This window comes from Eleginops maclovinus, chromosome 12 (genome assembly GCF_036324505.1).
Source record: "Eleginops maclovinus isolate JMC-PN-2008 ecotype Puerto Natales chromosome 12, JC_Emac_rtc_rv5, whole genome shotgun sequence".
NCBI classification, from domain to species: Eukaryota; Metazoa; Chordata; class Actinopteri; order Perciformes; family Eleginopidae; genus Eleginops; species Eleginops maclovinus.
In genome coordinates this window covers 17,979,117-18,001,074 of record NC_086360.1, presented here as the reverse complement: position 1 = coordinate 18,001,074, position 21,958 = coordinate 17,979,117, and the positions used below count along the sequence as shown (strand labels likewise).

At 40.5% G+C, this 21,958-nt stretch overlaps 2 protein-coding genes across 2 annotated transcripts; both read right to left on the bottom strand.

The window, feature by feature from the left end:
- Positions 1-4,859: 4,859 nt before the first annotated feature.
- On the bottom strand, positions 4,860-16,162 carry elmod3 (ELMO/CED-12 domain containing 3). Its single transcript, XM_063897861.1, has 13 exons — positions 15,958-16,162; positions 14,016-14,800; positions 12,923-12,994; positions 12,755-12,829; positions 12,588-12,657; positions 11,882-11,944; positions 11,692-11,780; positions 11,123-11,246; positions 10,025-10,147; positions 9,428-9,558; positions 9,053-9,129; positions 8,825-8,952; positions 4,860-8,539 (listed from the first exon to the last, which is right to left on the bottom strand). Exons 2-13 carry the CDS (start codon positions 14,115-14,117, stop codon positions 8,298-8,300), a joined length of 1,296 nt encoding a protein of 431 aa, XP_063753931.1. The 5' UTR covers positions 14,118-14,800; positions 15,958-16,162; the 3' UTR covers positions 4,860-8,297.
- Positions 16,163-17,902: 1,740 nt separating this feature from the next.
- Positions 17,903-20,727, bottom strand: star (steroidogenic acute regulatory protein). The gene is made up of 7 exons (XM_063896369.1): positions 20,543-20,727; positions 20,205-20,312; positions 19,946-20,079; positions 19,622-19,780; positions 19,302-19,486; positions 18,542-18,635; positions 17,903-18,424 (listed from the first exon to the last, which is right to left on the bottom strand). Exons 1-7 carry the CDS (start codon positions 20,604-20,606, stop codon positions 18,305-18,307), a joined length of 864 nt encoding a protein of 287 aa, XP_063752439.1. The 5' UTR covers positions 20,607-20,727; the 3' UTR covers positions 17,903-18,304.
- Between the last annotated feature and the right edge of the window lie 1,231 nt (positions 20,728-21,958).

Genomic DNA, 21,958 nt, shown 5'->3' with positions numbered 1-21,958 from the left:
CCTGTTGAATTCCTCAGTGGAGAGCTGTAACCCTGCAGACTCACCACAGAGCAGAACAGCAGGAGAGACGAGCGACTGCTAGGACTTTGAATTCCACACCAGGAGGAGGAGGAGGAGGAAGGGGCGAAAAGGGGAGGAAGACATGTGTGTTAACAAAACCAAACACCGCTAATCATCAGAGGGAGGAATTCAAAGAAAATGAAAACAGAACATAAATTATTTTTCAGTCCACGGTTTGTTTTGGTTGGGAAAGGATCTTCACTATCTGTCTCCTCTCTGTGGCTCTCTGTCTTCTTCCGTCTTTCCTCACAGTAATGATCGTTCAAAGGGGGGTATGGAGGAGCACTCACACAGGATGGGGGAATTGTTTGAGCAGATGACAGGATAATAACCTTTTAAGATTTGAATGTTTTTGTTGCCATCCCCCCCCCCATCCTCCCCCTCTGTCTAGCATTTGGAGAGCCTGTCAGGGCCTTTAAAGGATGGACGTGCAGCACATTTATCCAGAGTCAGGGTACATCAAATAGTGCTTCCTAGAGCAGATTATCTCAATGGGGAAGTTGACAGATCTGTTTTGTTCTGAAATGAGGTTAAGATATTAGACAGTAGTGAAATGTGCATTACAATTATAAGTAAGGGGTCTAAAATAATGTCAGTGTAAAAAGGTGTCATGTTACCCCACTTATGCAGACATTCCTACAAAATGCAACGACCTCAGCTCAGGTTTTTTGCCTCCATTGTCACCTGCACTCACTCAATAAGAGAAGTCTTATTATCCAGACATGTCTGATGTTTGAATAATGAAGTGCAAATTAAATCACTGCACAGCACTTTAACTCTGACACAAGACAGACACACACAATCGCAAACACACCTGGTAAAAACATTCAGTTTATACACTGTCAGAGGTTGAAGATTCTCGAACAGAATTGGCCCCGGAGGATTTGATTTAAAGACAAATGTAGTGTAACATGCAATGATATCTGTGTTGGACATGACTAAGGCTCTGAAGAATGCAGCAGATAATTCAGACTACAGTAAGGTCAAGTAGAGGCCTTTTCATCTGGCAAGGATACAGACTCACACAGTGGGGAGGGGACTGGAAAACACTTTTTTTCCATCCAAGCTTTTTCACAATACAGACAGAAATCTGCAACAGTAATAGAAGTCAAATGAAAGCATGGAAAACAACATGTGAATCATTTAAATGATTTACTCATGAAGCATGGAGTATAAGAAACCAGAGCAGCTTCGATAGTAAATCATTTCTGTCGTACCATATGGAAGAATGTGGAATTGCGTATTGACTTTTACTTAACTTAAGCATTTCTATTGTTATGACAATTTTACTTATACGTTCTGCTGATAAAAATTATATTTACAATTTTGTGATTTTGCATACATTAAAGAATCTGATTACTTCTAACATCATTTCACATAACAATGGTTGTGTGTGAGCTACACTTAAACACAAAAAATATCACGCCAGGACACAACTCCTGACCTTTGATGTCACTCACGTGGTGATTAATGTTCAGACAACAGTAAGTGGCGAAGACCTTTTTTCCAAGAAGTGCAAGCATAACGTTTCAGAAATGACACCACAGATGGATAATTACAAAGATGAGCATTTGAGGCCTCAAATTAACGTACATATGACAACACTTCCCACTTAACACACTTTGCACGAGGCATGCAATGAAATAAAATGTCATTTCAAGAATATCCCGCTGAAAAATAGTTGGGATTCATTATATATTCCAGATAACAATCGATATGTTGCTTGAAACTTCTTAAATGGCTCTTCAACATACTCTAGACAAAATATGTATTGCAAAGAAAAATGTTTTAAGTGAAAAAGAGATAAAACAAATCTTAAATAAAGTTATTTGCAACAGTAAGTAAATGAATAATAAGCATTCTGTTCTTCCTTACATGATAACTCCTTGATTTAATTTGAGAGGCCCTATTATCCCTTTTGTTTTGTTTTTTTCCTGTTGTGAGTAGTTTCTCTCCCGCACACTCCCCCTCCGCCTCAAACGTCTCGATTGTAGACCTTTGTTTATCTTTGCAACATAGTGACATCACTATGTAATATTTGCACTTCTATTGGCTAGAACTCCAACACATTGCACATGAGAGGCCAAGGGCACGACATCTCTAAGAGGTTGACTAATCACAACAAAGCCAGTCAGCTAACCAATCAGAGCAGACTGGGGCATAATAGGGCCAATTTAAATCAGAAAAGATCTTTAACATAACACCAAGCTTTTTCAAGTCACTCGTGAGGATATTCAAGATAATGGAAATTCAGCACAATCAACTCAGAGTGAATAGTAGTAACTTTCTTGCAACAAGCAGGAGCATAATGTTCCATTAACATACATAAGACAACTGCCCACACTGGCAAACACTCAGCACTTACACATAATTGCACTGAGAAGAGAACAGAAACCAGTAGACTTTACTGACTGGAGTTTAAATGGACATGACATCACTTTTTTTTGCATATGTGAATGTCTATATGGCAACATAAGCAGAGAAGCATACATTAGATTTAGGGGTCTGTGCACACTCCCTGGAGCGAAGCATAGTCAGCATCTACGGAGCAGGAAACAATGACATCAGAGTGGGAGAGGAGGAGAGTTGGGGGAGGGAAGTGTGCAAGGGAGAGAGAGAGAGTAAGAAATGCATTGCATGTATTCCAGCAGGCTCACTAGGTACAAATGGAAACGGATTTAAAAAGTCCATCCTGCTCTTTTTCTCCTCACTCTCACTGGGCATGTGGACACCGAAACACCCCAGCAGGACATCTGACACATAACTGATGTCTGTGTATCACATTATTTTCCTTTTAATGGGCTCCTGAGTCACATAATTGTGTCTTGTATTTGTCCTTTAATCTCAACTGAAATCACATCAAAGAACACCAACACCAGCACAGACCATAAACTATGAGCAAATATGAAAAATTGCTTATGGAAGTGTGGTTTCGACATAGATAAGTATTAAAAAAAAGGGCGAACTGAAATATTTTTCCATCCTGTGTGCTGTGATTCAGCAGGTCCACCACAGCCTAGTCATCTGGCACCGTGGGACCGGAGCCACGGCTCTGATTAAGCACAGATGTAAAAACAGGCAGCAGCACTGAGATACCTTTGGAGGCATCCCAAATTCACTGACCCATGATCAAAATGCCCCTCTCTCTGACTGGTTGCAAATATCTCAACATTGCACTGCAGTGGTCCTTGTATTGTGGCAACACAATGGAGATAAATATACCAGAAGTTGTACTAAATCATGCTTTCAATATGTTTTATTGAGTAATTTGTTTTTCTGATGAAAGACGATTCGTAGGCTGAAGGACCTTGGACTGTGGCTGAGAGTTTACACAGCTAGCCAGTACTGGTTCTCCTCCCTAATGAAGAAGCAGCAGAGGAACTTATGAGGTTCACTTGAAACTTAACAACCACATAAGGATTAGGTTTACAGTTCACAGGGTTTGACTCCCACTGCTTTGAAAGCCTAAGCACAGAAAAAAAGTTGGAAGTGTGTTAAGGATCGTAAATAAAACGTTATAGCCTGCCACTGAAGAGGATTTGCTTCTTTTTTTGTGTGTGTACAAATGTAATTTTATAATTCATCGGTACATAAAGCACCCTGTGAAAACGTAGCACCTGTGGACTTCTCTTATATCTTTGGTCATTTTAGTTGCAAATCTATTAAAGGGTGCTCTCTAGTGGTTGAATTCCAGACAAGCTAGAGGCCCACTATAAAACCATTGTTGTGTCTCAACTCAAAACTATAATTTAACACAATGATTTCTGAGAGTGCTGTTTACGGTCGGTGCAATATTGCTTAAAGAAAAGCTGAAAGAATGTTTTGATGGTGTTAAAACAAAAGCAAATTGATGTTTCAAGACAATTTCTATGAAACAATGACTACATGTTCAGTCGAGCGGACATGAAAAACATTTGCCTCTTTAAGCTCCTCAAATGTTAAAGGGGCCCTATTATACTCATTTCCAGGTTCATATTTGCTTTTTGTGCCCCTACTGTGACATGGAAATATGCTTTAATGTACAAAAGGTCTCTATTTCTCTCATACTGCCTGTACTGCAGCACGTCTTTACCCCCTCTGTCTGAAACCAGAGCCCAGCCACTCTGATTGGTTAGCTGGCTGGCACTGTTTTGATTGGTCTACCGCTGACAGATGTCCCGTCCCTTAGCCTATCAACTACAATGTGTTGGAGCGCTAGCCAATAGAATTGCGAGTGTTACATAGTCATGTCACTATGTTATACAAGTAACTTGAGAAGTCCAATGGTGGCGTTTCAGGCAGGGGAGGAGAGTGTGTGGGAGAGAACTTTGGGATTTTAGCCTTTGCAGACCATTTACATGGACATACACCTATATAACACACAGGCAAGGGAAACCCCTAACATGCACAGCAGGGTCTCTTTAATAATTGCTGCTTTTCTTTTTTTCCTCTCTGTGACTGAGCTTTCAGGAATGAAACACTTGAATCAAAACAATTAATAAACACTTCAGACAAAACAATGAATCATTTAATGGGAAAATAATCAAAGATAGATCGTTTAAATAACTTTAACTTGCAGCCATATAAATGACTGTGGTGGTGAGAAAACAAAATGTATAAAATCTTCTCTTTGGAAAATGGAATTGGCTGTGAAAGCATACTGTCCCAATACAGTCAAGTATATGTATCCGTAAGGGAAGAAGATATAAATGATATATTTGTATTTATCAATAAAAATGTGTCTGCAGTGTGAAATTGATGGACAGGACTTGCCAGTATAATTCCCCTAAATTGAATAAGAAGAAGTCACTGAGAAAATGTTCGTTTTTAAACAGCATTTATTTAGCTTTCTCCATACGATACATTTAATGTACAACAGCACATACTGTATTCTGAAATAACTCTCAGTATAAAATAGGGCTTCTACAATCAAGGTACAGTCATAAAATGCTCTGAGGGACATGACGACGACGGCAACAGTAAAACACCTTCATATAAAGCGCAGGATATTTAGAGAAGTGATTGTATTTGCCGAGCGGCTGAACTTCACACCACACCTCTCAGAGCATCCGACATCCTGCAAGAACCCGTTTTTTTCTTTTCTCTTGGTTCTGGTTTCACAACTGAGGAGATTTGAAACGATAATCAACGCATAAGAATATGATCTATTAGAACCGCTGAAAATATAAGTTTTGGTAATATGAGAGGATAAATCAGGCCTTGTTTGGATACTGAATATATACCAAGGTCAAAGCATACACTGTATTATGACTCCTAATCAAACGTATATCTTTACAATCATATATTTATTTGTTTGTGACTGTAGCTGTTCCCATTGGATTGTTTCTGAGTGTTTTCCGGACATCAAATGCTTAAACACAGCAAAAAGTATAGTGTACTATCACTGAAGCCACAAGAAACCCAGCTTTATTTCAAACATCAGCCAATTATAGATCATTAAAAAAAGGATTTTATCATCTGCAGATGAGCGTGTGTGGGCCTATAGTGTCTATAAATGTGTCTTTAAATAGATTACACATAACATTGACCAGCTTTTGTGTTAGTTTGCTATTACATAGTGCTTCAGGTGTTGATTATACAATATATAACATGTCCAATTGGTATGAGAGAAGGCCTAGGTACAAGGAAACGTAAAAAAAAAAGAGTCTGACTGAGAGGCCAAACTAACGTCAGGAGAGAGAAAAGAGAGATTTGTCTCAAGTCTTGAGGTAAGCAATGTGTTTCAGTATAATGCCCAACAGACAATCATACAGTTACAATCATTAATTCTCTATATACAAACTTCCTGATTTACATACACTGTACTGCGCCTCAGTTTAAAAATGTCATAAAACTAAATGTGAAATCAAATATATGGTGCAATTTCTTTTTAGAGGGAGGATTCCACGAAGTTTAATGAGGTGGGCGATAATGGACATTATGGCTATTGAAGATGGCCTGTTTCCTCTTGCATACGTCACACACACTATCAAATATCTACAACAGTGCAAATTTTCCTGTTCGATCCAAACACTTGCAAACGATTGGCTAAATTACATCAGCTCATTTTTTTGAAGATATTTCATGGAGAACGGAGATATCAAACTATCTGGGTGGACCATAGTGTATCTTTATGTATATATCCTTTAGGCCTGCATGTTTTCGGGGGTCACATCGACTCTGTTTACTGCGTTACATGGATGGAGGAAGTCTAATGTGGCACGGTGGCTCAAATGAAAGAAAACAAAAAGGAAGCAAGGACAAACCAGCGCTCTACCCCTCGTGGCTCCACTGGACGTAGGCACCGTTTTTACTGTTACCTTCTTAGAAGACAAGGGTGAGCTCAATAACACGTCAAGCCTATCCCACTCTCCGAAACATACGCTGCGCCACCTAAATGTGTGTCTACTGAAGGAGGCCTGATGCCAATACTAAATAAATGTGCTATAGTAGTAACAGTTTGCGCACCCATTGACACTACGGACTGTAACCGAGACATGACATCAACAAGCTTTACGAAGAGGAGGAGGCTATAGGATGCTACAGTACTAGTGCTACCTGAACATGCTACAGATCGAGACTACAACGATGGGGGACGCTTTCACATTAGCACAAAGCAGGAACCAGCTTTGCTGAGGAGCTCTACCCATCCCAGGCCACAGAGCCGCCAGCTGTGTTCAAAACTAACGTCTGTTTATTTGAAAAGTAAACCAAATAATGTGTTGATTGGATAAATGTTGCCCTAAGAAAATGTTCTGTACCATTTTTAAAAACGACAAAATGTACCGTCTTTGCAGCTTGATGGATCAAGTACTTAGTAAAGCTGGCTTATTGTGTGCAGAGGAAAGCACCCCATCTGTAGTCAGTTCCTGTCATACAACAAACACACGCACGCCCACACAAACACATTCACTCGCTCAAGCGCACAAACCCTGAAGTTAGGAACGATTTCTATCGTCACACAGCACTATCGTTTTGATTATCATTGAGTGAGAGCTGGGATTGCATACTGTACCATACATCTCCTAGGAGAGGCACCCTTCATCAATATCAGCTCATTCATTACATCACACACACAAGCTTACACACATACACTGGAATAAATGTTTAACTGGTCGAAAAAAAACATACAATCACATGCTTTATAACGGAATGTAGAGAAAGCTCATACCAGACCTTCGATTTTATCCGGGACCGAGTCGAGCACACAGGCTCTGTTAGGAAGTGTCTCCTTGACTTGAACCGCAAAAAGATTTTCATACGTTCTGGTGGAATAAATAAAAATCCTCCGTACGGCCACAAAGTCATCAAGTTTCATAACAAAGTTTTACAGCGCTTTAACATAACTGTGACGTGATGGTCCGCTGTCCCTTCAGAAAAACAGTAAAATAGTTATTTTTTAAAATTATTCAAAATATATTCCCCCACATTACGTGGAAGCTCTGGACCTAGTCTATCAGACACCATGAGTACACCTGGCTCTACCCCCACACATCTGGACCGCGTGTCAACATCTTTCACAAGACATTTATTTCATTACCGCTCTGATAGAGAATGCATTCTGACCGGACCTTCGAAGCAGGCTGTGTCAAAAAGGTCTGTAACCTCCCTGGGTTTTTCTTTCTGCCGCTCTCCACTCTGAGACAAAAACGTGCCTCTTTTCCCCTGTAGCAGGGCTGGTTCACTTCTCTATTATCACCATAGAATCAAGAGCGTTTAACAACATGTATAATAAGCTGTTAGCAAGCTCGTGTGATGGAGCTGTATCTCAGAGCGAGGGAGAAGAAGCCGCTCCCTCTCCTACAACGTTAACACACCCTGACTGAGCGACCCTAGAGACACACAAGTGTACGTTTTGGACTTCTATGCAGGTTAGGATTTAACCACAAGAATTTGGCAGCTATCGATTTGGCTACTAAATCCACAGAAAAGTGCAACAAAAAAAATCACTTGGTGTTTCTAACCTGCTTCAGCTCCTTATATTCAACTGTTCTATGGTTTAAAAAAAATAATTTAATCATTAATAACAAAAACAAAAATCAAATATAACTCTGAAAACTTAATCTGATCAAAGTGCAGCACCCCAGCGTCAGAGGAAGGAGTGGAAGTGTTTGAATAGGTTCAGATAGCAGGTCCTAGAACAGGGACTGGTGGGGTTTATCTCTGAGAGTAAGCCACTCACACACACTGCCATAGATACACTCACAAACACGATTGCTCACACACACACACACACACACTCTCACACAGAGTCTAGCTTAGATGAGTCTGGCCTCTCCCTCCATGTCTGGCGGTAGATCACACACTCCTGTGAAGTGCATCTCCTTTCCTTTGCTCCCCTGTCCCGACCCGGCTCCGGCCCCCAGGCTGGGAGAGGGCTGCTGGGCCTGAGGGTCTGGCGACGTCCCGCGGGGGACTCCACCTGCCCGCCTCTCTTTCAGGAAGACCTCTAGTCGGCGCAGCATCTGCTTCGGGTTCTTTTTGGCAAACAGCTCCACTTCTGCAGGGTTAAAAAGACAGACACTGTGGGCCTCGTGCTGGGAGGAGCAAAAGCCAGCGGACGGTTTTTTTCTCCTAATATTCAGTCAGAGCCAAGTTGGCTTTAGCTTTGTTTAAACTGATTCCCAAGAAGAACAGTTTTTAAATCTCAATAGGACCTTAAGGGCTAAATTAAGGATACAAAATAAAATTATTGCAGGCATTATTAAAAGGGTTTGATTTGTGCTGGGACAAATCGAAAAAGCATTCAAAGTGTACAGTAGAAACCATATACCATTTGCTTTACCTTTTAGTACAAAGCCAGAGTCAACGATGGTCTTCTGTTGGGTCTTCCACAGCTGGTACAGGTGCAGATACGTGGCAACGTAGAACTCATTGAGCACACCGACCACCTGCTGACGGCGATTGCACTCCCTGGTATCACCAAATACAGAGAGCATTGGTGAAGAGGTTGTGTGTGACAAAAATATTGCAACCCATAACAAACAAGTGGAGCTGAGGAGCAAGGACTCACTTTGACAAAGCTTCCTCTCGGAGCACTTGCAGAGCGATGCGGGTCATGTTGATTGACATCACACTGAATGGAAAGTTCTAAAACAGAGGAAATACACAAGGACATCTGAGTCCACACAAAGTACTTACAGAGGCTATAAGAAAAAAAAAGCTTGTCTTTATTGATCCCTGAGGGGAAATTCTCCTTTTGCTGTAGTTCCCTCTGAAGGGAGGACAAAGGTCAGGGTCAGCTTAAAGCAGCTCGTCTGCAGTGGGAGGTGTTTCAGTGTCTCTGGAGGATTAGTGAAATGTGATTCCCAAATAAAATACACACATTCATGCACACATTAGCTGCCTATGGCATGAGTAAATGAGGTGTGTGTATGAGCTGTGTTACCTGTGTAGGGTGTTGGGATAACTTGTAGATGTCTCTAGCCAACGGTAGAGTCTCTGGGTCCATCACAAAGTACAGCGTATGCATCAGACCCAGGAAACCAGTGCCACGCAGGTCAGTGGCTGGGTCTGTACCTGCAGAAACAACATGCCGTTTCATGTTTGGTGTGAATACTGTCAATGTTTTTGGGACACAGATCTTCTTTCATTATATCACACAGAAGCTACAGAACCATTTATTTTTTTATTGTAAGTATTTCATACTGTGGAGAAACTTCATATTGCATGAATTTCACTCATGAACTTTACACTTCTTAACAATTAAAAGCTATGACATTGTGAAATCAAAGAGCAGCAGTCTACAGTGAACCGTTGCAGCAGAATGATGAATGCTGCTGCTCAAATGTCACACAATCATTAATCTCCTCTGCTCTCACATTTCACAAGCTTCTCCAAACACAGAGAAGCAGAGGACTGACAGATGAAGAGAAAGTAACTGATATTTGGAAATGTGAATGTGAAATATATTTAAAAAACACACCAGCCAACCCGCCGGCCCATCCTGGGGAAACAAGCAAGATGAAGAGTGCGGGTGTCTTACCCTGAAAGCCGATGTTTTCCCAGTGCGCCCCGAAGCGAGGACAGTCCAGCCTGCTGCCGATCAGCCTCTTATAAATGGTCTGGAGGACACGCATGTGGACTGTTTGGCTGTTGTCCACATGGCCTATATAAAAACACAGAGTCAAAACACTAAAACGAAACTACGACTTAATATGCTTGTTCAGACGGCACTGACATCATATAACAACTGGTAAATTTTCATTGATTAACACTTAAAATGTTTCTCTTTTACACTTAAATGCCCAAACTTAACTAACATTTGACTTAAAACAAACCGGAGGCGTTACACTACATATGATAAATACTAAGGCTCAATTCCAAAACCGCCCCCTACACACTACCCCTCTGTTTGCGCGGAGGGTCCGCCACATTAAGTGCTGTTCCAAACCAACGAGTGTGGAGGGGGAGTGGGTTATCCAGCCCTCCATCAGCGAGTCTGCATCGCACCTGGCTTCACCTGCTGTGTGTGACCGTCATGAAACACACAAACAGTTCCTGCAAACATTTAGACTGGTGTACTGCGTAAAACAAGATACACATTACATATCGTCATAGAGTTGTTACCCCGTTTTTTTTATACAGTACCCGTGTCTAGAAAACGGTGGGAATTTAATTAAAAAGTTGTGTATATTTACAGACTAGTGCGAAAACCAAGCAGCTTATCAACATTATATTTTAAAAATAAAATAGGTTTGCAAATAACGAAATGCCATTAAAGATTTTTGGAGTTTTATTTTAGATATTATTTTATTTTTTGACCAAGAGATGCTGATTTGAAACCGTAGTTTCGAAAAGTTACGGTATTTCCTGTTTCTGCCGGAGAGAAGGGAGGTCATCCCAAAGCTTGCCGCTGTATTCTCACCCTCCACGTGGAAGAAGGGAGCCTCGTTCAGCTGCGAATGAGACTACAGACGGAGTTCACTCCGTGACGGAGTGGGAGTGGGTAGGGTGTGGTTTGGAATTGAGCCATGGGGACATTTGACACACTAAATACAATACATTTCTGTATTATCAACACTCATGAGTTTTATATATGGCTAGAAGATAACACAATCAGGCTCAGCAAACACACACTCACACTGTGCGATGGCAAAGACCAGGTCTCTCTCCTCCAGCAACTCCCTGTGCAGCCGTGGCGGTCCGAACAGGAAGTGTGTGATCGCAGCCAGACCGGTCCTGCGGACGGTGGGCTGGATGTTCTTCTACAGAAAGAGATGGTGAGGTTTTAGAGCCAGCAATACAACTTATCCATTGATTCATACAGATAAAGTTACCTACTTGATTTCTATTGAGATAAATGATCATAAAGACCAGCCTTAAGTACAACTATTTTACTCGACTGGATTTTTTTTATAGCCTAGTATATGTATCCCTCTTTTACCCCACAGACGACTGACACAGCTCTTTATTCAAATCTCAATTGCTTCTAATGTGTGTTTCTTTGCCACGTTCACTTGGTGTTGTTTGTGTCTGCTGTTAATGTAAACTTTCACAATAAAATGCTAGCAAAACAATGTTCAACTGATTTAATGCTGTGGAAATGTACATTGTGCTACATCCAACAAACTATCCTCCAGCAAATATTGAGTTGGCTATCATTGAGATATCAGCTGATATTTGAGAGTTTGGTCATGCAGCGTTTCATACCAGCAAATCCCCGAGGTCTGTGGTCTGGAAGTACTGCAAGGCTTCATTAAAGGAGATGATCGGGGTTGGGTTTGAGTCCTCAGTGAGAGCTGGGGGATGTTACATAAACAGTTATTATTTTATAACAGCAACAGACTAATGAATTCAACAATCTGAATTCAAACGGGTGAAACAGGGAGATGCTTCTGACCTGGTTGGACGCTCTCCAGAGCCTCCCACTCCTCTCTGGCCTTTTGCAACTCCACATTTTCCTCTGTAGAGAAGATTTTTAGTTACATGGTGTATATTTCATCTGCTGACGCTTTCATCCATAGCGACCTACAATCAATGAATTCAACCAGGAAGCAAACCTAAAAAGCAAGAATCCTGCAGGTACATATCAGTAGGCACAGTAAGCGCATTGGATTCAAATAATCAAAACTTTTGTAAGTGCTACATGCAGAAGAGAAAATGATTTGCTGGTTTGCAGTGAGGGAGCAGCGAGACGATACGCCTGTGCAGGGAAAGATGCATGTTCTTGGGTTTATGATTTAACCCTTTCCAGCATGTAGGAAGAGCCTGATCCATTCCCTTATTTTAAAAAGAAGTTAAGGAAACAAACTATTTAACCCATTTTTTACACAAACGTGACTAGAAGTACTTTTAAGGGATGAGTAATCTGCTATGGTGCATTGGCTGACACCAACCCAGTTCATCCTCAGTCATAAATCCCTCCCGTCTCACAGTGGTGCATCACTCAGAGTGCCACTGAGACCCTGTGCTTCCCCCAAGCAGACAACCTGCACGCCTTGGGAAAGACTTTACCTGGCTGGTATCTAGGATACACTTCTCACATTCCTGTGGGAAGAGGATGTGAGACAATAGAGAGGTTGTGTGAGAGTATGTCTGTGTGTTACCTGCAGGCTGAGGCTGGTCCCCTCCTGCTGCCAGAGTCTGTAGAAGCCCATTCTGCTTCAGTGCTGAAATCTGGACAATTACCAAGGAATGGATTACATTACATTTAAAGAGAGGAGGGAGATGTTGGCTACAGTCAGATACTTAAGATGAAACTGAATTAGCCTACCGGCAGGGATCTGAGTGGTGCGCTGCCGTTGGTCTGGTCTTTGACATTATGACTAATTATCAGTCCGTTCATGACCTGAGAAGAAAGCTTAAATTGTTAATTTCTAGATAAAACACTTGCTAGGAAAAACTAATTAGACTAAATCAAGGAGAGGTGATTTTTACTCACAGGCTTATGGTTGGAGTGTCCATTGGTGATTTCCTCTAATGGTTTACATTCATGGGACAAACCATTCAGGCCCTAACACAAGAGCAGCACAGAGCAGATGCTTCAGATATGCACACGATATGAAGCCTGTGCAGCGCTCACAGATTCTAAGACAGGCAATTCATTATCATGACATGCTTCTTTATTTCCTCTTGTTTAAGTAGACATTTAAAACTAACTTGTGATATATATATTCATTAAAACATGAAAATGGTTATAAACCCTTTACTGCTTCTGTTTTATAAGGATGCTTCCTCTGCTGGTAGCTAAGGTAAAGGTGGTAGGTAGATTAGTTAAGGTGCACTCCCTTTAAAGAAAGCCTTCCCTGCCCTGTTACACGCTGCATCCAGCCAGGCAGGAGACATACTTATGCCACTGTTTACATAGGAAGCAATACTCAAGGATAGAGGCCAGGGAGCAATAAGTAATGTTACAGCTAGGAAACCAAGCTCGGGATAAGAGAAATGCCCTGTCAGCTGTTGCAAAAGTAATATGCAAGGCAAGTTGGTCCAGAGATTAGAGCTAAGGCAGAGGGTGAACTGTTAACCTTAGGCCTTAAGTTAAACACATGTGACAGAACTGCTTAAACTAATTAGCTCTTAATTGTTTATAATACAACATTGTGGAACAGGAACGGAACATTTATCTATGAGTAGGGCTGCAACTAACACTACTTTTTAATAATTGATGTATTGTTTTATCTATAAAATGTCAGAAAATAGTACAGATATCCATCTCAGTTTCTTGAAGACTGATGTGATGCCTTTTAATATCTTAGCTTTTCTTTTTGTATGACATATTATTCAAACGATTATTGATTGTCAGACAAGTAGGAGTCAATCAACTTATTGAGTAGTCAAATGAACGCTACTTCTCTGTACCTGGAGTTGACTACATCAGTATGGCAGCAGCGGTAATTCGCCTACTTTGATTCTGTTGACCAACACAGCAGGTGTTGTTATCTGCCTTAATGGTATTAGCTTGCTGTCAACCAAAACACTAGAATACGATTAACGGTCACAATCTTTAAGACTTAAGGTAAAAAAAATAGTACCTCAGTGTGGGATGTGACATCAATGTCTTCTTCCATTGCATATGAGTGTGTTGGCTGGCGAGCGTGTTCCTGATCCCGGCCTCTAAAGGCTGCTGTAGTCATGGACGGCAATGGGCTGAGGAGCCGATGCAAGGACCACCATGGTTTCTGTAGTGCACATTAGTAGTGACGGCAAGTATTTATGCTTTTCTCCTTTATATACATAGAACTCAACGTCCACAGTCCCCTAGTGTGATTTCCGCGAACTGTCACTGGCAGAAGAAATCCATAATGTGCACATCTGTGTATCGGCGATGATTGTGTGGTTTTGATGGCAGCTTTGTTTTATTAGCCACTCTAAAGTCTAACCTTGAGTGCGTTCGCTGATAGGAATGTGCAGGTATCAGTCTACAAGAGCTGACAGGAGGAAATTGCAATCCATCAATGCACAAGTTTCCTGGAAACCTGCCTCCTTCCTCTCCTCCGCAGATCTTCTTGGCCACTGGGTCCACTCCTCAGCTCCATCACACGTACAAAGAAGGTGGAGGATGACATTGCTTTTCAGGGCTGGGCTCTCCCGGTCCAGGAGACTTCATTACTTTGGCACTCAAGAGACAAATCCAGTGTGCACACAGTGGTACCAGAATAGTTTAATTTACTTGGCTGGGCTTATTATGTCTTTAGCCTCACATGAAACATCAGCACGCGTCCAAAGTAAGATGTGAAGGTGTCCAGTGAGATGAGGGGCATGGATAGAGTTATTGTTTGTTCAGAGTCCAGATGAGTCTCATCACAATATCTGAAAACTGAATCAAAAAGAATCATTAAACTGCACAAACGTTAATAAACGTCAGTCAAATGTGCGACACAAAATTCAATAGTATTAACATGATTATTCAGATAACGTAAGAAAATGTAAAACCAAACAATTTGTTATTATTCATTTAACTGTACAACTGTATCAGATTAATTGTTTTGTGCATTATGTAGGCTACTTTGTGTAGCTTTGATACTGTCACTGAAGTGACATTTTAAGAAATATAAATACTATGAAGACCCCTATGGGGGAAATTGGTATATGTCAGAGTTGCTTCATTTTACGATAAAAAATATACATAAACAGACGGAAGTAAAAAGGAAATATTTAAATAAGTATGCTAAAATGGGTGCAATGTACTACAATAAAACTACTACATTGTACTACTATAAAACAATAACAGAAATAACTATGTATAAATTGAGTATTAAAATAACTTAAATAATACAAGTGCTGAAGAAAATGCATGACTTTGATTTGTATTTCTTTCAGTACTTTAATACTACTTTTACTCAAGAGAGGATCTGAGGACTTCCTCCATTACTGTCTGAATCACAGCAAGATTTTAACGCCTTTAATGTGTTACAGTTTAGTGTCAAAGTAAATCACTGCGGAGTACATGCAAAGCGCCATGACATACATCTGATAATGTTGGAAAAAGTCCAACTTGCGAGATGACAGTTGAACACATCGCCGCTTTGACAGCTACAGTAGCAACCTCGGCAAGCTTACATTATGATAGCAACCGACAAGCTAGCAATATGTCAGCTACAGTAGCAACCCCGCAGGCACAAAGACGCAGCTACAGATTCTACTAACACAGAGAAATTACTACCTGCACAACCTGCATGCAAACCAGACCTTAGAAACACAATAGAAAAAACAACCCATGTTAAATGTCATGGATATGAAGTGCAATGAAGTAGCTGAGACGTAGCTAACAGAAGAAAAGCCAGCTGTCAGGCTAACTAACGGGCTAGCTGTAGCTCTATTGAACTGTAACGGGGATGGAGTCCCAAATCCGACAGCACCATACGGATTAAACTGCTTTTGTCTCCGAGGCATATTTTAAAAACGCTACAAAACAATGCGTGCTATGGCATATCCGATAATATATTGAGACAATATAAAGGGTTTCAAAAGTACCTCAGTTTCTGAATGTTTCTCCCTCCAATCTCAGCTTCCCTTCCCCCGTTCAGTGGCCACGGTAATTCCAAGTGCATCATGGTAATTGTGGTTCCTTGTCGGACTGTAACTTCATTACGTCATTGCTCTCTCTCTCAGATATTGAAGACAGGAGAGCTGTGTGACCTCCTTTTCCATCCACACCTCCCTTCAGCACAGAAAAGTATGAATATATTTATTATAAAATGATTTATAGTACAACCGTTTTTAATCCTCCAGAAAGCTGATGCAAGAATGCGTTCATCAAATGCTGCAGTGTAAAGTAGCTAAGTACATTTACTCAAGTACTGTACTTAAAAACTATTTTAAGGGATGTGTACTTTACTTCAGTATTGCATTTTGTACTGCTTTGTTTATACCTCACAATTCAAGGTATAAAGTATGGTATACTTTTAATCCACAACATAATTTAATACCTTTACTTTGCATATTTTGTTAGTGGTGTGAATTTATAATTTATTTTTACATTTACATCTACACAGCAGCATACAAAGTCATTCAAATTAGCTGCAGCTTTACCAGCTTTGATAACACTTTAATGCATCAATAATTATAATCAAAACAAATATATATATTTTTTTTTCCTGGAAAGGTACTGGCCCTTTCTAGAGTACTTTTAATAATTTAAGTATATTTTGATGCTAATACTTTTGTACTTTTACGTGAGTAACATTTTTAATGCAGGACTTTTACATGTAACAGAGTATTCCTACACTGTGGTTCTTCTACTTTTACTTAAATCTGAGTACTTCTTCCACCTCTGCTCCAAAGAAAGAAAAGCTGATGTTTGGAGATGGATTTCAGTCAAGGACGCATAGATGGAAACTGGAAGAAAAAAATAAAGAATTAATAAGGGCTGTCATCAGTGCCAGGGATTTGATGTCACTGCCAAATAGCATGTGTTGTCTTCCTGTTCTTATTATACAACGTATTCTGCAGTGGATCATACTTCCACTTCTACCCCAGATTTTCTCCACTCCTCTCCCTTTCACAAATAATGGAACAAGATCTAAAAGTGGCAACATCCCTCCTCACATCTGCTTGTGTTCAGATTTTGAGGGATAATAAGCAGATGTCCATTGTTACGCTGTGGAACATTCTTTCAAGAAAAAAAAGAAGTTTGTTTTGCATTGCACAAGGCAGCCCTCTGAACCATTCTGCTGAAGTCTGTATTATTTAGAGGAAAATGGAGTTAGGATCAACCGAAGTGCACATTTAGCTTAGGCCTTAATTTTGAAAATGATTATATAACAGGCTACCCATTTAAAGTCAGCTCACTTCATATTTCAACTTCAGCATGTGCGCCATAAAGTGAGACATCTATTCTTCTGCGCCATACATACAAGAGAATTAGCTGTTACAAAACCTTTTGGATCGACACACAAAATAGAAAAAAAGGTTACACAACTTGCAATAATGGAGGACAGATTTCCTGTTTGGGATGAAATCCACCGTTACTCGATCTTGGGGAATGTGCTGCTGGCTCTGAACGGCAAAATGCTCGCTGCTGGGTTTTCTTACACATCTGATTTGCCAACACCTGCTTGTTTTTGCAAAATGTCATTCTGAAAACCCATTTTATGTATCCCATGTATCTCATGATTTGAAAAATATACTTTGAATATATACATCTCCTTCCTGCCAATGTGGAATAATTGTGCAGTTGCTGTTTAGTTTCAAATATCAGTTCTCGGTTTTCAGTTTGGCTTGTGTATTTTTTTTCCAATACGAGAAGAATTTCAGTAATTGTCTGTGTGATTTTATTCTTTATCTTTCGAGTCAAGCTTAACCATTGAAATGTTTTATGAGCTTTTATCAAGGTTCTTCCCATGCATCAGGAAAGGAGAGAGTAATCCTTAACTAAATTGTCCAACAGCATAATAAAAAAGCATAAAAACATATCAAAGACTTTGCAATTCTTTATTTTCTTGGCGGTCATTGTAATGGCATTGGTGCAACATCAATAAATAGTACAGTAAAATAAAGGTGCAATTTCTCAGCAGAGGAAGGACAACACGTGGGGGGTTATCAGAGGGAAACAATTTGCAGTTTGTTCAACATTTTACTGCACAGGTTTATGACAGATCTATTAAGAAGGGCATGAAAAACACCCAATTTCCAATTGAAACCAACATCTTTTCCTTGGATCTTAGACAAGCATCATCTACATCCGATCTCCTTTGATACACTCTGGATTTGCGTAGTATTACAGCAGTTGTAAGCAGATTTGTATGATTTTTTAATGAGCAGGGGATGCTCCTCTGCCACTGTTGAGCGCACTGTGCCAAAGCTCAAGAGGCGCCTTGTGTCAGCAGGCATGAGCCATCTCCATAGAAACGTTATTAGCCATCCGTTGCCGGAGGTGATTGGCAAAGTCCACCTGCGTCTGAGAGAGTACCTTGTTTATGATCGTCTTCGGGATCCAGCCCTGCAGAAGACAAAGACAGTATTAGATCTGGTCTTTAATCCTAATTATTGTATAATTGTAATGCTCATCAGTGTGGTTACTGTGGGAAACACAAAGGTAGACATGGCAGGTATTTACCTTTAGATCTATGCTCAGTAACCAGGTGAACTTGGTCTTATTTGGGTCTTCAGCACAGGGCTTCATGACTATACAGGTGGGTCCATTCTCCGCTCTGAAAAATAGGATGATTCAAACTTAAAAGACATAATATTCCCATTCATCCATTGCAAACCAGTGGTGGACATAGATACATAACATAACACATGAATACTGTATACTCTGTGTATTATATAAACATTTGAGGTAGTTGTTTTTTAGTTCATTCATTTTAAGCTTCTTTATATTCTTTACTCCACATATCTTACATGTACTGATAACTTTATTTATTTTTAAGATTAACAATACAAAATAAAAACAACTAATCATTTATTGTGTATTATTATTATTATTATTATTATTATTATTAGGAGTTTAGATAAACAAAATTGGGGAAATTCACAAGCTACCCCAAAGAATATAAAGTACATTTAAAAATAAGCTCCTCCTTTACCAGCTGAAACATTGAAGGTAACACATTAATGCATAAGTAATTATAATCAACAAGTATAGTCTAATATACAGTATATCATTCTGAAATAGGCTGTTGTGCATAATGAGTGGCTTTTCTTTTGGTACTATTTCAAAGCTAATACTTTTAACATTGACTTTTTTTATTTGCAGGACACAGTGTTTCTACACTATGGTATTACGATTTGTTCGTAAGTCATAGATCCTCTACCTCCTCTGATGCATGCCGATATCACAAAAATAAATGTTTCCCCCTCAGGTGGGCACTTACCTCACCACTCCCTTCTGCTCGGGCATTTGCTCATGTTGAGTGGACATTCCTGCCAGGAAGCAGGTGGAGCCCCGGCGCTTGGCACAGCGGACACTGACAAAGTCCCTCGGTCCCACCACATTTCCAGGGGTCTCTGCAGCGACCTCGTGGGTAACCATTGTGTCCTGGCCGATCTTTTGAAGGATCTGTGGAAAAACGTTGTGAAAATCTATCAATGTCCTTGGATAGATACTTTTCTTGTCTTTGTGTTGAAATTGTAAACATATATCAAATCAGCAGAGTCCAACCAACCCCAACCCCTGGTGCTGTATCTCTCTTACCTTGACTTGTTTGACGTTAGGGTTCCATTCCCCCATTTGCTCCATATTTCCCACCAGCTCCTGGTATAGACTGTCAGGGTGCTGCTCCAACATCACCTCCAACTTGAACACCTTCCCGATGTCAGGCAACACTTTACTCAGGACTTTGTCTCCGTTTGCCTGAGGACAGATGCCAATTCATGACATTACATTCACATTATACTCTCATCAAAACAGTACATTGTGATAATCACACCTTTAATCACAAGGTGGCAGCAGCTGCAACGCTTGAATTAATTCATAATGCAGTAAATACTTTATTCTGTGTCCTGTCTCTGTACTCACGGCGACAATTTCAATGGTCCAGCCGTCCTGTTGGCTGAGGATGCTGATGGCCTTCTGCAGTGCATTCTCACCTTGCTTCAAATAAGACATCTCCTCCTCGCTGTAGCCCTCCTCCTCCTCTATAATCCGAGAACCTATAGAGTAGAGAGAGCAACACATTGTGCTATCTATTTATATTTCAGACTTACGCAGTTTCAAGTTTGGCACATCATGGCAGTGGTTTATGTTCTGTTTCAAGTGTTTGCATGTGAGTAATCACTGAGGAGGGAGCTTCGTCTGCGAACTTGGCTGATCCAGTTACTCGGGCCCGGACCTGCCAGTCTGTTCAGCTCATGGTGAATGGCCACCATGGCATTCTTCCTCAAACCTGGGAGAAAAAGGGAAAAACTACACAGTGACGACAGTTCTAAACCCATGGATCTATTCAATATATCCAAAGAAAGGAAATTAAAGGAAAGTAAAATAATTGAATTCTTCCTTAATTGATTCATTGAGCCACTTTGACCTGGGCTCCATGCATAACTACTTGTTAAGCTTTATAAGTAAAAGATGGAAACAACTTGGCAATATAAAATCCCCAATGTCTCTTTTACTCACCAGTCATGTTCCTTGTATGCCGATAAGAGATGCCAGCACACAGTTTGAAGGTTGCAGGCAGCATTTTCTGTTCTCGTAGCTTTAAAGATAATTATTAAGTTGTTAAAGCAAGTAGGTCACAAAGATTCAAAGTTTAGCTGAGCTTTAAAAGTTCTGGAGAGAAGTGCTGTAGAGAGGACTTGGATTTTCTAACTGTGGAAGTTTCAAAGTGCCTGTATATATAAGAGCACTGCTCACAAGGCCGTGAGGCTATCACCACGTAGGCTAGATAAACACACACATCATTTTGCTGTTCCTACGGCCATGTTGCCAAGGTTGCCCGGCCGACACTGCGAACATGACTCCCACCAACACTGTCAGATAACGTCCAGTGCCGGGGACCACACACACACCCACACACACACAACCACACACACACACACACACACACACACACACACACACACACACACACACACACACACACACACACACACACACACACACACACACACACACACACACTCAAAAACATCCCCATACCAGTGTGTGATATGAGAGACTTTGGTAATGATTGTGCCCAAAACAGAGGTCAGTGGGAAAGACGCTGAGTGACTCATACATTCCTTAATGGTCAATTACAACCTAAAACCTCATTTGAATTTGAGGGCAAAAAGATTTACACTGGGTTTGGTTCTTCCCTTTTATGATTGATATCTTAGTATGAGCTAGAAGCTGCTTTCATTATCACTGGGTGGAAATGAGCAGCCATTAACCCTAATGTTCTGTTTGGGGTCATTGAAGCCTGAGTTCCTTTGTAACAGCCATGAAAAAGAAGTCAGCATCAGGATTGAACACATTACTTTAGTTTGAAGTTGAATACATTTTTGTTGCTGTGAACAGTAACTACATTCACTTAGATGTGCCTCTACTGTGACATGTTTACCTGCTTTAATGTTCAAAAAGGTCTTTATGTTTCTCATACTGCCTGTGCTGAAGCACCTCTTTTCACACTCTGTCTGAAACCAGAGCCCAGTCTGTTATGATTGATCAGCTACTTAGAGCACGAATGTTACATAGTGATGTCATCAGGTTACTCAAGTAAACAAATGAGTCCGATGGATGCATTTCGGGCAGGTGTGAGTGTGTGGGAGAGAAACTCCCTCTGGAGGGGACTAGGATTTAAGCCTTTGCAGACCATTTACATGCACACAAACCTATATTACACACTAAAGGAAAGGAAAACTCTGCATATAGGGACCCTTTACTTGAGTATTTCCATTTGCTGCCTCTGTATGTTCCTAATCCACTACAATTAATAACTGTTAGCGTTTCATTTTTTGGTTAAAAAAACATTTGAAACTACATATTGATTGATTTCTTATGTGCATTATCCAGAAAACAGGCCATTACAGTAAACAAATGTATACAGTAAGC

What these genes read in the sequence shown, in the direction of transcription:
- elmod3 (XM_063897861.1), bottom strand. Translation starts at nt 14,117, where the DNA reads ATGACTACAGCAGCCTTTAGAGGCCGGGATCAGGAACACGCTCGCCAG. An exon ending in GACACTCCAACCATAAGCCT is followed by an intron (nt 12,830 to 12,922) that starts GTGAGTAAAAAT and finishes CTTTCTTCTCAG; the next exon opens with GTCATGAACGGACTGATAAT. An exon ending in GGTCTTTGCCATCGCACAGT is followed by an intron (nt 10,148 to 11,122) that starts GTGAGTGTGTGT and finishes GTTTTTATATAG; the next exon opens with GCCATGTGGACAACAGCCAA.
- star (XM_063896369.1), bottom strand. Translation starts at nt 20,606, where the DNA reads ATGCTGCCTGCAACCTTCAAACTGTGTGCTGGCATCTCTTATCGGCAT. An exon ending in GGACCATTGAAATTGTCGCC is followed by an intron (nt 19,781 to 19,945) that starts GTGAGTACAGAG and finishes ATCTGTCCTCAG; the next exon opens with GCAAACGGAGACAAAGTCCT. An exon ending in CTAACGTCAAACAAGTCAAG is followed by an intron (nt 19,487 to 19,621) that starts GTAAGAGAGATA and finishes GTTTTTCCACAG; the next exon opens with ATCCTTCAAAAGATCGGCCA.